This window comes from Melospiza melodia, chromosome 2 (genome assembly GCF_035770615.1).
Source record: "Melospiza melodia melodia isolate bMelMel2 chromosome 2, bMelMel2.pri, whole genome shotgun sequence".
Lineage (NCBI taxonomy): Eukaryota > Metazoa > Chordata > Aves > Passeriformes > Passerellidae > Melospiza > Melospiza melodia.
Genome location: NC_086195.1, coordinates 80,018,398 through 80,033,082, shown reverse-complemented (window position 1 = coordinate 80,033,082; position 14,685 = coordinate 80,018,398). Strand labels below are relative to the sequence as shown.

Here is a 14,685-nt window from a genome sequence, read left to right as displayed (position 1 = left end):
AACACAGCATTCATTTCTGGTAGGAATTTTTGTCAGTGTTTTGAAAAGCCAAAACTCTTTACTAAGTTGTAATGAAGCATCATTTAATAGAAGTCATGCTTGGTTGGATGCTTTGGGTGAAGTGCCGACTGTGTGAGGCTCACCTGAGCCTGACAGCAACACTGGGTATACTTTACATGTACAAGCAAAGCCCAAGGTAAGGGCTTCTAGTGCTGATACAAGTAATTCATACCTGGATGGCTTGGACTTTGTCCACAAAACCCTTCCTTAAAGATGAGGCTTAAAGAGTACCATAATAAGAAGAAATTTTTTTTATTTTTTTATTGTGAACAACAGAGGTCAATCACCAGACAAATAACACCTAGTGACAGATCTTCACATGGCAACTCTGATTTGAGTCACCCTTTATACTTCCTGCTAGATTACTTTCACAAAACCAACTTTAATCCTCACTCCCTCTGCGCAGTAGCAGTAAAATCAGGGCTGTGCACCCTAGTGAGGAATTCTTTCTCAAAGAAAAACCAAGATCTTACTTCTATCCTGCCTTTAGCTGTCTGGTGCCCTTGTTATCCCTACATCTGGCCACCGAGAATTTTTAATTATCAATTCATTAGCTAGTTTACCTACTCCTTGTCTTCCAAACTCAGGCCTTCTAAGAAGGTCTCTGAGGTTTCTCTCCGTAGCCCTGCCTTACCCCGGAGAAAATCTATGGGAGCTGCGTTTTACCTGAACATTGTACCAACTTTCTCAAGGTGACGATTTCCTCCAGCTGCCACGGTCCAGGGGCAGTTTCGGAGCGTCCCGCGGGACTGATTTCCCTGCGGGACGTGTTTTCTGCCAACACTTGGGAATCAATCGGGGCGCCGGGCCGCATTTGCAGGGTACCGAGCGCGCTCCGCCCGATGCGCGCCCTGTGCTCACGGACGCGCCGGGCGAACCCGAGGGCGCTCCCGCGGGGGGCACCGGCCCCAGTCCCGCTCCGCCCGCAGCAGCTCCCGCCCCCGGGCACGGCAGAGCCCGGCACGGCAGAGCCCAGCGCCGCCGCCCGCGTCTCAGCCCCCCGGCCCGGCTCGGCTCGGCCCGGCCCCGCCCCGGGTTCCCACCGCCGCCCCCGCGGGCGGCCGGAGGAGCGGGGCGCGGGCGGGGGCGGGCGGGGGCGGGTTAAAAGCGGCTGCAGGTGAACGGGGCGGGACCTTACAGCTCGGGGTCAGAGAGGCTGGGGCCGCCCGCTCCGCAGCCACCGGCGGACCTTGGGGCAGCACGGCGCGCCTGTCGCGTCCCGCGTGTCCTGCCCAGCCGTGTAGGTGAGGTCCGCAGCGGTTTCCTTGTGTCCTGCCCAGCCGTGCCAGGTGAGGTCCGCAGCGGTTTCCTTGTGTCCTGCCCAGCCGTGCCAGGTGAGGTGCGGAGCGGCTCCCGCGTGCCGCAGCGGTGGGATCGGGACCGAGGTGGGATTAGGCTGTGCGCCCCTCCGAGCGGGTGGCGACCCGTGTGCTGGAGTGGGGCTCGGGTCGGGGCCGTCCCGGCGGCTCTGGGGCAGCCACGCCGCAGCCCCGGCCCTGGGCGAGCCGCGCTGGGGCGGGGGCTGTGAGCCCCGGGAGCGGCGGGGCAGGGGCCGGGGCGGTGACTGCGGCCGGCCGGAGCTCGGACCGCGCGGCCCGTCCCGGGAGGAGCCGTCGGAGCTCCGAGCCGAAGCCGGTGCTTGCCCCGGGTGCCCGCTGACAGGAGCGGACGGCAATCCTGCCGCTTCCCGCCGCTGAGGGCTCGCAGCCGCGCGGGAACTCGGCGGGATAAAGGTCGGCTGGTGGGAGGGAGGGGCTGGCATCCAGCTACTAACCCAGAGTGGGGGCTTGGAGTGGTTTTCAATAACGGTGTCTTGGTTGGCAAGTTGGGGGTCCGGATAGATTGGCTCCCTACCAACCTACTGCAGTGTTTCGGTAGTGGCAGATAAGAGGGGGAAGAGTTTGTTGCTACCCCAAAAGTTGCAGCCTTGGTTCGGAACTGCAGTGTGAGATGGCACTTGGAACCCAGGCTGTTCAGCTCAGCGATATGCACTTCTAGACTTTCTTTCAGTTCTGATTAGCTTCTTGTGAAGGTTTAATTGACTTCATTTTGTTGACTGTGCAACAGATATGAGGGAATTCTTAACAGAATTATGCAGCTATCTCATCTTAGCCTGTAGGTTAGCTCAGTATAAAATGGTGCCAGTTTCAGCAGAGACAAAGCATGAGAAGTCTCAGGAATTCCAGTCATCTTCTCAAAGTTGTTTTCTTTTTTGCCTTACCCAGTTTTACCTTTCCGCATCACAGTAAATCTGACCTCTCCCTCTTGCCTCCAGGCTTGTCCGTACAAGCTAGGCCCTCGTACCAAGGGTATGTGTTGGGGCACGTTTTGTCCTTTGGTTGGGATGTAACTGCACCAGGGTAAAAAGTTTTTTTTTTGCCCCCCTCTCTGCTGTGTGAGAATGAGAGATTTTTGTAGACTTTGGCCTGTGTTGTGTTGCAAGGTACCATGCTCTCCCCACAGCACACAGCCAGCACCAAGAGGAGATGGAGCTCTTATCCATGGCCCCTGTGGCTCTCCCAGTCTAGCCTTGAGACATGATGGACCAGCTATGCAGGTTCCCAGGTCGGGTTTCAAAGTGTTTTTGTCCACTTCAGTGATAGCTTCCAAATGACTGCAATCAGTGAAAGCTGAGCCCTGAGACTGAGGTCTGAACTTCAGCAAAACTTACTTTCAAAAATGGCAAAGAGTGGATTTTAGTTTTTTGAGAGAATTAGGAAAGCTGAAATGGAACTTCTCTGATGTTTGACTTTCTGTATTCTGCTGGAGTGTGATAGCATCTAGAAAATCAACATAAACTCTTCAGACGAGGGCTTTTTCTTCTCAACTCTGTGACTCTGCCTGCCTCCTTTTTTGGATGACATAGCAATGAATGTGGAAGGGCAGGCTCTGCTCTATCTGCCTTTGCCTGCTGGTTTGTGCTATATAAGCATGCAGCCCTGACAGAGCTGGCTTGAGGCTTTTCACCAGTGTTGGCAAATTCAAACATTACCCTTTTGAGATTAAGGGCCTTGTCTGAGCTGCAACAGAAAGCCTTGGAGGCCTGCTGCAGGTGTCTGTGTGGAGCAAGGACTACTGCTGAAAAAGGCCAAATAGTGCTTGCCTCTGGTACAAAGAAAGCACCTCAGCCTTCTAGGGCTATGGTGTTGGTAAAGAAATCCTGTAAAAAATGCTAGAGAAGACTCTAGTTTGTTTAGATGTGGCTTAACTCGTGCAGTGATAGTAATTTCTCTTGCTTTGGGAAGTACACAGAAAGGCAAAATACTAACCAGAGTCCACCACAGAAAGGGCAGGAGAACATGGAGGATGTACAGAGGAACTGTATTAAGATGAACTAATTTCCTGCCCAAAGCCTTGTTGAGGAATACACTGAGGTATGCTTGTCCCATCATAAACTTCTGAAAAGAGAGTTTAATAAGTTGTTTGAATCCATAAACATATGGGTGACATAAATGAAAGTGACTTACACTTGCCTATGGCTCTGGAGAGACTGTTAGTAAGTTCTCTTTTTCACGGGTTTAGAGTTGATTTTTCACAGTTTGAAAAGTGACCATTCTGTGTATTGTGTCATCCTGCAGGTAAAAGGACACAGAAGAGAAGATGGACTGGGGAACTCTGCAGGGTGTTTTGGGAGGTGTAAATAAGCACTCCACCAGTATCGGGAAGATCTGGCTCACAGTCCTCTTCATCTTCCGTATCATGATCCTGGTTGTGGCTGCAGAGAGAGTCTGGGGAGATGAACAACAAGATTTTGTCTGCAACACGCTTCAGCCTGGCTGCAAAAATGTTTGCTATGATCACTTTTTCCCCATCTCTCACATCAGACTCTGGGCCCTGCAGCTGATCTTTGTCTCCACACCTGCGCTGCTGGTGGCCATGCACGTGGCTTACACCAGGCATGAGAAGAAAAGGCGGTTCAGAAACGGTGAGAAAATTGATATTGAAGAGCTAAAAAATCAAAGGCTTCACATTCGGGGCCCCTTGTGGTGGACATACACCAGCAGCATCTTCTTCAGGATCATCTTTGAGGCTGTCTTCATGTACGTGTTCTATTACATGTACGATGGGTTCCAGATGCCCCGCCTGGTGAAGTGCGACGCTTGGCCCTGCCCCAACACTGTGGATTGTTTCGTGTCTCGGCCCACTGAGAAAACCACATTTACTATTTTCATGCTTGCTGTATCTGGGATCTGCATGATGTTGAATCTGGCTGAGTTGTGCTACCTAGTGATAAAAGTTTGCACAAAAGAATCTGGGAAAGCAACAGTTTTGAAATAAGTCCCCGGGTTCAGGATTTACTGGCTCCCCATTTCCCTTCAGCTTTCTTAGGTGTAAGAAAACAATAAACAATATTTTCATACTCAAGGAAAGGATAAAAAATGAATGTTCTGTTGTGTTTTAAAACTGATAGCCTCCCCGGGAAGCTGGTGCTAAGGCAGGTTTTAAAGATCAGTATTCCTGCATCCACAATTAGAGAGAGTGGCCTTCTGGCACCAGCTTCTCCAAGTATGCCTACTGCTGGGATCCTATTGTTGGGACAGCTAGCTCTTCAAACACTGGGAGTGGAAAGGACCAGAGAAGGCTCTAGTGCCCAGAGGACATGCAGGAATCACAAACACACTGTGTTGGCTCAGAGGCAACAGAGTATCAAAGACTTTTGGTGAAAAGTGCGGTAAAGGATTTTCTTGGTGCACATCACAGATTTTGAGAAGGAAAAAGACAGGGAGGTGATTGTGTTTATACTAGGTGTCCTCTCTAAGTAATCTGGAGGGCAAGAAAATGGTGTAGGAACAAAGATACTCTGGCAGTGCATGCTGTCAGCTTTGCTGGGCACCAGCATGTTTTTTTCTTCTCATCTTCTTGCCTGCACTGAGAAGCATTTCCTTAAGGGTTGGGGGTGGCCAGTGTCAGCTGCCTGTGAATGCCATTAGGTCAATGCTGCCTCCCCATAATCACAAAGACTACAGCAGTTGGGAGGAATGAAGTTAATTTTTCATTCTCTTGATCAGATGAAAAAAGGGGTTGTCACCTCTGGGAGGAAGGAGGCAGTGCAATAACTTCTCTTGTTCTCTCACAATATGGTGTGAAGAATCTTAGTACAGTAGACTTCATCTGATAAAGAGATGTTTTACCATCTGACTGTGCCTCACTCAGCTATATACTCTTAAAACTTTTTTTTCTAATAAAAACCAAGAAAAAAAAGCCTTTTTTTTTTTTTTTTGTTCTGCTGGTTATCCAAAAGAAGTGCTTCAAATTACAACATGATATCCAGTGCTCATTCAATTGTTCCTTTTTTTTCTATCTAGCTCTTCTTCATAAAGCCTTCTCCCTATCTGAGGTGCCCTTCAAATGAGTTGAGCAAACCACTCCCAGTCTCTCTGACATTCCACATAGTGAGATTAAATCACCATTCCTTTTCTTAAAGTTGGCCTAGCAGGAATTACAGACAGTTTGGAGAGCTAAAATAACAAAGGGACCCAATCACAAATGAGAGGGAACTTGGTATTTTCCTTAAAGTTCACACTGCTGTGCTGTAAATTGTATATTAGTAATTTGAACTACTATATGAGTCAGTCTGGTCTTGTCTCAAAAGGTGTTTTATGTCTGTAATGGGCAGCATATGGAACATAGGGCAACGCAGTTGATCTCCCAAGTGCCCATTGAACCCACTTATAGAAAGCTGTTTCTCCTCCTTAGCTATAATGACTGGCTTTTCTCAAAGGAATGAGCACTAGCTCAGCTTCTCTATTTGCATTAATCTTTTACAGTACATTTAAATTTGTCACTGTTGGAGTAAACAAAACTGTATGAATTCACTGTGCCCTGAAAGTGGAGCATAAATAGGCTTACCTTGCTTGTGAGATACATCCACTGTTACAACTTGACTGCAGATGGCAATCTGTCATCTAAGAGGAAAGCAAGAAAACCATAAAAACACCATCCTCAGAACCATGAAAACGTTAGAAGGTCATTCATAATGAGCTGGACTGGAAACCTGGACTGTGAAAATATCCTTAATTCAACTCCAAAGAACACACTTTGGTACATACCAGGTTTGTGCTTGATAGAGTTCCTGCATTATTCCATTTACATGTACAAAAAGAGCAAACTAGTCCCAGTGCTCTAGTATTACATTTCTTTTGTAACAAGATTTTTTTTCCTGAAATTACAATTAAAGCACTTTTGTGGTGTCTGTTTTCTGTATTACTTATACATGCTGTGTGCTACCTAATGTGTCTAATAAAAATCTGTTTACCATAGTGGATGTGCACCAATACTATACTCAATAACCAAGGGCTGGTGTAAGGATTTTAGCTTTCTGCTGCAGGTTGGTGTTTCCACTGGTTACACTGCCTGTTACCCTGAAATCTCCACTTGAAATCAAATCTGCTGCTTAAGACGGCCTTGCAGCTGGAAAAGGCCAATGATAAACTTAACCAGCTCCATAGGGAAAGAGTTTGTTTTCACCACCTGCCTTTGAATTTAGCTGGAACTTGGAATGAGACACACCAAAACTGTTACCACTAACACTATGAAGTTATCTTCAGCTGGCAGTCTGGCAACAAGATTATCAGACAGCAAAAAAAGATAGTGCTGGGGAAAGTGGATGTAGCCAAGAGAGGGCTTTGATCCAGAACTGCAGCATCAGGCCATGATAGCTCTGAGATCTGTGTACATTTAATTTGACTGAAAAGCTTCTTTGTGAAAAACATCAGATACTTTATAGGAACATGGGAATTGCACCTATTTCTACATGTGCTACACTGCATAGCTGACCTCCAAATGGATTTCACACAGATTAAAATACATTGCTGTGTTGAAATTGTGTGTTCTTTCCTGAAATGCACTAGTAGTGTCTGCATTTGGTACTTAGTTTCTAGGCTTTCCTCAGAGTAGAGATCGCAAAGCATGTTGAAAACTTAAGCAACAAATCTGAGGTCATGACTGTAGAAGCAGTTGATTCCTCATTGTTCAGTGTCCAGCACAGCCAGGCCATGAAGTGTCTAATAATGTGATATTAGAACTCGGGAGTGTAGGAACGGGACTGGCTGAAATTATTCTTTGACTGAAATTGCCAGGAAAAATTACCATTGACTCAATCAGGTTAAACTTTGATCCAAAACCTTGAAACCAAAATTAGCAACATGTTTGTCAGAAGAGTGAGGAGATGAGGGGAAGCAAACTTCCTTGGTTACTCATGGACCCAGACAGAAAAGAAATCCTAACTACCTTGGGAGAAGGAGTGACTTTAAAGAAAACCAGAATATAGATCTTCTGTATTTATGACTTCTGGATATAGAAGTACCTTTATTAAAGGTTTTCATAGACAAATATAAAAATATCCTATGGTTGTTTACAGATATTGTAAGCCAGTGTGCTAAGTTATTTTATATCTGATAGGACAAACACAAAAGACAAATTATATGGTCCATACAGAGAAATGCAATCCTGTACTATGGAGGTTCAATTCAAAATAGCACCTCTATTAACAAGCTGCTTTATTTTGTAAAAAGTGTACTGTAGCAGTAAGGAACAGCTAAAAGCACTTTGCTAGAAAGTAAACATGATGAAAATTAATCTGTTGGGTTTTTTTTTCTTCTAATTATAATTTCCTCACCTCAAAATTAGACTAATGAGGTTTACCCTGAAAATCACACTTAAAGGATTGCACTGTATTTTTGTTCACCAGTTCTGATGTCCAGGACAGCCACTACCCAGAGTATTACAGGGTCATTTGATTTTTCACCATCTTATTATCTACACGGTCATTTGAACTTGTTTGCAGACAGTGGCAAGGGCAATGGTAACTATTTGAAGCTTAATGAGCTAAGACTAATGGTAATGACTTTGAAGATAGTTCAGAAGGTACCTACACTTTTGTCCCCATCTGACCAACCTAGCTTGTCACTGTCATTTTCTCTTATGGATTATGTTTCTCTTCTATAAATCTGGCTCAGCTTTGACTTGGCTATTTTCTACACAAAGTTTCCTAGACACCAAATGAAAGTCTTTATAACCTAGGCTTGGAAATGCACTTACCTTTAATTTGGAAGGCCCAGATGAGGAAACAAGTCACATCTCAGACTCTCCATCTCTGAGAACATTCCTTGCTCCTGCTATGGTTGGTCTCCCATCTCCTACTGTAGATTTAAATACCAGAATTGGTCACATCATTGCATTTACCTTCTCTCTTTTCTGAGAGTTTAATCATTGCCACTAACTCAGAGATTATTTCACATCAATGTATTTGAATAGCCAAATCCACCGTATTTGAATTAGCTATCTATTAAAAACATCGTCTCCAAGAATACCACCAGGTTGACAGATGCTTGCATAAGTCTCTGTGGCAAAGGAGTGATACAGTATCAGAATGATGTACAGTTTAGGGAAGTATGTTTTCAGCGAACTCAGAACTTGTAGAGTTGAGCCATGAATGACTGCAGGTTGTAGATGGATGTTTTGAACATCAGCATATATTCTGCGTGGTGCTAAGAGCCAGCATTCCAGTCACAGCCTGGAACAGTCCCCAGGAAAAGGAATACTGTAGTGTATGGTGCAGACACACTGGTCTGAAGCACAAGGCATTTTTCAATGGACAAGCTGTGCTGGGCAGGTCTACTTGCTTATGCAAGATGTATATTTTCTGTTGTCTTGGCAATTGTGGTAATTTAGACACATCATCTGGGAAAGACAGTAGCAGGCTTAAAACTGTGTAAATCAAGATAATGAAATAGGGTTTAAAAGTGTTCTGCAGATACTTTGCTGTGGAGGTTCAATCTTTATGACAACATATAAAAACTCCTCCCACACCTCTCAGCAATCCACACATTAGCAGGAGGAATGCTGCACTTCTGTTGTGATGATTGGAAAACTTGCTATCTGTTTAGCATCCAACTATCAACATTTTCTTCATCACAAGACTTCTTTCACTTGATTTGAAAGTGTAATGGCCGTCCTGGTATACAGAGTCAACCCTGACTCTCATTGTTCCTGAGTTTTCCCAATTGAAAGATAAAGGACAACTGCGTCATGTTCGCAGGGATCAGAACAGTTTAATCAAACACTGTTTGTTAAGATCATTGCAACAGGTGCCAGAAAAAATATAATTATTGTGTGGTAAAGATTTCAAACCTATTATGTTGCATCGTTAGCGTAATGTCTGCTTACAGTTTGTCATGTCCGTGCCCTAGGTATTGCATCCTTTCCAAGGACTGAGTATTCAATATACAGTTTAAACAGCTTCCACAACCTGTCCAGCACAGATAAAAAACCCAGTTATTCCTCTACACACACGTGCACAAAGACTCAGAGCAGCAAACTGACTACATCATTCCCTCACTGTTATCTGATAGAAGACTGAATGAGACATCGCAACACGGATTTGTCAGGCATAATTTCTGTCTATGCCACGATAGAAGCTTTTGTGTATTGCAGTAAAATAGTTAATAATGACTCATTGTCAGAGCATCAGGATCCACCAAATGGGATAAACTGCATGCAGCTGGGAGGAGCTGCAGGTACAAGGGAACATACTTAGGATTCAGTAAGATCTTTATCACCGGGAGAAATGGTTTAACAATAGCAGTTTTAGAAGGTAGGAAGGTGTAAGCGCTTCTATTGTGAAACATGAAGCACTTGCAAAACTTTCGGATGGGAGACCTGTTCTGAAGCAAAAAACAGTTTTGTAAAGAGCTGGAGTTTGTGGAAGATCATCCGTGGAACATTACCCAATAACGTGATTGACCTTGAAAAAAAAACATCATACTGGTATGCATTCAAGATTTGTAAAAACCAGGATGTTTGAAATTAGGTTTTCAGTCTTGTAAGCACCCAAAAGTCTGTTTGCAGGATCAGCGTTTGTCCAGACCATCTCTGTCAACCCGGTTCCTTTGTGCTTTTAGCAACTGTAATAAGATATTGGTGTGCTATAGTATGTTCCACTTAACTAGGTATATGAGGTGGTATTGTGAGTAAATAAAACTCCAATTAATATAAGCGAAATTGGTGATGGATTTTTTTTTCTTCTCAGCACCGTTAGTAAAAAGCTCCTTATGCCTTGGGTGTGTATCTCACAAAACAGGCATTTGTCCCAACAGGAGAAAGACAGAAACCCAGATCACTGTTCTGTTTTGCTGCCCATTTTACTATATGTGCAAACATTGGTGGAGTTCACTGAAGCCTGATCAGCATCTAGATTATTTCCCACCAGTGGCATGCCATTTTGTGCTACTGATTTCTTTAATTCCAAAGGCAGACCTGCACATCATGCAGCAGTTTGAATTTTGTAGAGGAATTTTCCCTTACATTTTACTGTTCTTTCTATTTTAAAGCAAGATGCCTACTGCTGTTTCTTGCCGTGGAAGGTAGTAATTATTTGAGGCTTTGCAAGTTCATAATGCATGACATTCAGGTATATGCCCGGTAAAACACACCGTATTTGCTCTTACCCTGAACACAATGAGAAAGAACATCCTTGTTTAGAAGCCTTGGTTGTGGTTTGGCACAATGACTGCCCACTGGCAATACTAGTTTAGGGCACTCATACTGATGTCATTCCTTTCTGCTCATTCTTATCCCGTCTGTCTGTCCCACCCCATTCAACACGGTGCCTCCAACTCCAGGACCTGCATTGAGCCAGCACAGTTGTTTGCACAGCTGTGCTGAGCACTGGCCTGGCTCACTCTTTTAGCTGATGAAGAAACAAATGATTTGCTTTGCTGGATTGTTTTTCAGATGGATTAATTCCTTGAGCTTCATTACAAGGAGGCCATATGAACTTCCACACTGACAGGACTGTGGGGCAGTAGGCCACGGTGTTGGGCAAGAGGAGCTTCAGGGAGTGATTGGAAGGGGTGGAGGGATTGGCAACATGAAGGTTATTTGCTGCTACACATGCTGCAATTTCAAACCACAGCCTCTGGCTGTGTTTTCCTGAGTGACTGCTACTAGAAAGGCAAAAACCTTAACTGCCTATTCTCCCTTTGCTGCTGTACCCTTCCGTGCTCCCTATTCGTCTCTGCTGGCCCTGCTTCTCACCTACTGGCCGTCTTCCTTGCTCCAACACAATGTTTCCTCAACTTCTGTATGACTTGATTTAACTCACTAACTCAGCAGTGAACTATTTGAACTCTGCATTCTAAATTTGTTTTCTTCAGCTCAGATTCCTGCCAGATTTCCTGTTGTGGCAGGAATTGATGTGTTTCAAACATCAATATTTTTATTTCCTATTTCTGACTGTAATGTCAGAAAAAAAAAATACCATCACGCCATGACAGAATGATAGCAGGCCTAATTCCTCTTAGGAGTCTGCATGTCCTGTGTCTCTCTTTTTGATTCTTCCTCCTAACAGTCACCTGGCTTGTACAGTTCTAGTTCTTCCTCTGCTACATCTTACATGGAACTTTAGACTCCATGAAGATGAATGGAAAGCATCTTGTTGTTCCATATCCCAGAACATTCAGGTTTATGTTGTTGCTGTTCTTATTGCAGTATTAGGAGACTTCCCACGGTTCCAAAGGAAAGAACCAGAAAGGACCAGAGGAAGCTGGTTCTGGTAGGTGAAACACCAGCCCAGAGTCTCTCTGCTACTCTCAGAACCATATAAGCTGGGACAAGATATTTAGTCTTCCTGTGCCTCCATTCCTACCCATTAGAACTCACAGTGCATCCTACAAAAGTAGACATTCTAATTCTTCCTGACGCCAGTTCTTGCACTGCCTTCTCTGATGTGCTTAGCAGTAGTGTTGAACAGAACAGAACACTAATCACTAACTGGTACAATAATAAAAATTAGTTTATAATATGAGATCAAACTACAACTTCCTTTTATTGCCATTTCCTTCTTTTTATTGCCATTTCATTTAATTAATTCTTAAGTCCTTCGATTCATCTTTGTAGAAAACAATTAGAGATTTTAATCTTCTTTGCTTCAAGCTGTGTTCCCGGAGGTAGCATTACCCTTTCCCATAATTTAAATATCTTTAGTGCCATCTTCTGTAGGGCAGTGGCATGTCAAGTGCAGTTCTCTTTACTAACACAATGAGCTGAACTGAAGGCATTTGTAGCTCTTTTTTTCGGCTGACTGTGTGGATAAAACTGTTGTCAGCACTGCTGAGCCACGTGTCACTTTGGCATGGCTTATGACTGAAGACATGTACCACACACAGTTCAGGGGTCTTTCCACCAGACCGTGCTTGGATGCACACTTACATAAGAGTGATCCTCTTCTGTACTTCAAAATAGATGTTTACATTAGAAATAGCAAGGGGTGAAATATTGTTATAGATCAGTACTGATCTCAAAATGTCTATTTGTCTTGTTGAGCAGCAGCTCAGGTTCAGACTAAGACCAATCAAGAAATACCTCCTTAACTTACAAGATCTTTTTATCATTTCATAAAGCTTGGTGTCTATTTTTAATTTTCTTTCCGTGTACCTTGTAATGAAAACCCGACTCATCTAATCTTAAAAATACCTGCTTGACTGCACTGTTTCTCCACTTCCTGAATTCACATTGTTTTTGTGCCAGCCACATCATGTACTGCTAAATGTCTGCCTACATGTGGAACAGGGTTGTCACCTGTGTGGAGGCTTGGATGGAAGACAAAAGATGGTACTAAAGAAGATAATTAATTCCTCTCTGGAGGGATTCAAAACCCAGCTGGACATGTTCCTGTGTAACCTGCTGCAGGTGACTCTGCCTTGACAAGGATGTTGGACTGGATGACCTCCAGAGGTCCCTTCCAACCGTAACCATTCTGTGATTCCGTGTTAATTAAAGGAAGGCTGAAAATTTTGTAAGTGTGCATTTTAATGCAAAAATTTAAATGTCACCTTGTATGTTGCTGTCTAGTGTTAATGTCAATGGAGGGAACCCTTTAAACATAATGAGAACTAGCAATGCTGCGCTTCTTTAAAGATAAATGAGGAAACCAGCAGGTTGGCTCTTCCAAGGAAATCCTTCTGTCAGAAACTCCACATGAAGAGACATTTTTGAACATCATTAACTAAATATGAGCCTATTTTCTTTCTGAAAGAAAATGAATAGGCTCATATTTTTCTTTCCTACTTTTTTTCTATTTACCCCCTTGTTCGACTACAGATACTCCTGTGTATCTACTATATGACTAACAAGTCGTACGTCCTCAATATGCTTTCATGTTGAGGACACAGGCTTGGGTTTTCACCAGTACTTAATTGGTTCTTCATTTTTCAAACTGCTTCCTTCAAGTTTTCCTCATGGATTTTGCATCCTTGCCTGTCCCATTTTCTACAAATGATCCAGACGGTTTTGCTGACAGACCAAATATCTTATTGTATGAACCTGGAAGGGAATTTTTGGAAAGGAAATTGTTAGCTCTTATGGCAGGCAGGCACTGCATCAGCTTCTCCTAGTTTGAAATGTGAAGGATTATATCATAAAAACCTTCTGTGTCACTACTAAAAGGATACTCTAGAATCTCACTGCCCTCCTGAGTAAGAATATCTTAAAAAAACAAGTGTCAAGGCCAGATTGTACAGAGAGTGGGAAATACCACTAGAAACTTCCAGAGAGCGAGAAAGCCATCAGAGAAACACTGTGCTTCATGCTCTTAAAACTTATGAGCTGATACACTTCACTGTGTGGGGAAAGTTTTAATGTTAGGAGTTACTGCAGCTGCTGGGATTCCATCCTGTACCCTAACACAGCCTCTCATGCGCCAGCGATTCAGGATCAGCCCTGTGATACACTTACAATCATGGCAGCACTGTGTTTCAGATATATCACCCATCTCTGAACAGTCATTTGTCCTTGTGCCACCTCTAGTGCTTAGGGTCCACAGAGATCTTCCTCTCTAGTGCTTTCAGCTGAAATATTTATAGGGATCAATCAAGCAGTGCAAGAATACAAGAACATGGGCATGGTCAGATTCAGATTCTCAACAGTTCTCTGCTGCACACAGCTTCTCAGAGTGTCTCAAAATTTTTATTTGATTTTTTTTAACTAAGTAAAACCTTGGGAATGACTGGTGAGGTTCTGTTTTTGTAGAGAATCAAGAGAAACTCATATGTTACTGCTGAAGAGCTGTTGAGCCATCCTATCACTTTAAGTCATTCTTTCATAGAAGCATAGGATGGTTTGGGTTGGAAGGAAACTTAAAGATCATCTAATTGCAACCCCTCTGGCCAAGGGCAGGGACACCTACTAGACCATGTTGCTCATGGCCCCATCCAACTGGGCCTTGAACACTTCTGGGGATGGGGCATCTGCAACTTATCTGGGCAACCTGTTCCCATTGACTCACCACTCTCACACGAAAGGCTTTCTTCCTAAAATCTAATCAAAATCTACTCCTTTTCAGTTTCCCCCTTGTCCAGTCACTACACGGCCTTGTATCAAGTTCCTCTTTGGCTTTCTTGTAGGCTTGTTTAGGAACTGGAAGGCTCCTGTATGGTCTCCTTACACCCTTTTCTTCAGGCTGAATAGCCCTAACTCTCTCAGCCTGTTTTCATAAGTGCTCCAGCCACCCGATCATCTTCATGGCCCTCCTCTGGACTCACTCCAACAGATCCACATCCTCCTTATGGTGTGGGCCCCTTGGGTTGGGCGAGGCACTCCAGGTGGGGTCTGATGAGAGCAGAACAG

At 44.1% G+C, this 14,685-nt stretch overlaps 1 protein-coding gene across 2 annotated transcripts; it reads left to right on the top strand.

Moving 5' to 3' along the window:
* The first annotated feature begins 1,242 nt into the window (after positions 1–1,242).
* Positions 1,243–6,271, top strand: GJB2 (gap junction protein beta 2). Of its 2 annotated transcripts, none has more exons than XM_063149004.1 (2): positions 1,243–1,349; positions 3,639–6,271. In XM_063149004.1, exon 2 carries the CDS (start codon positions 3,661–3,663, stop codon positions 4,336–4,338), a length of 678 nt encoding a protein of 225 aa, XP_063005074.1. In that variant the 5' UTR covers positions 1,243–1,349; positions 3,639–3,660; the 3' UTR covers positions 4,339–6,271. The 2 variants fall into 2 exon arrangements, with proteins under 2 accessions (XP_063005074.1, XP_063005073.1); XM_063149003.1 differs by having other exon boundaries at positions 1,243–1,394.
* Positions 6,272–14,685: the final 8,414 nt, after the last annotated feature.

Excerpts from the sequence above, each read along its gene's own strand:
- GJB2 (XM_063149004.1), top strand. The coding sequence starts at position 3,661 with ATGGACTGGGGAACTCTGCAGGGTGTTTTGGGAGGTGTAAATAAGCAC.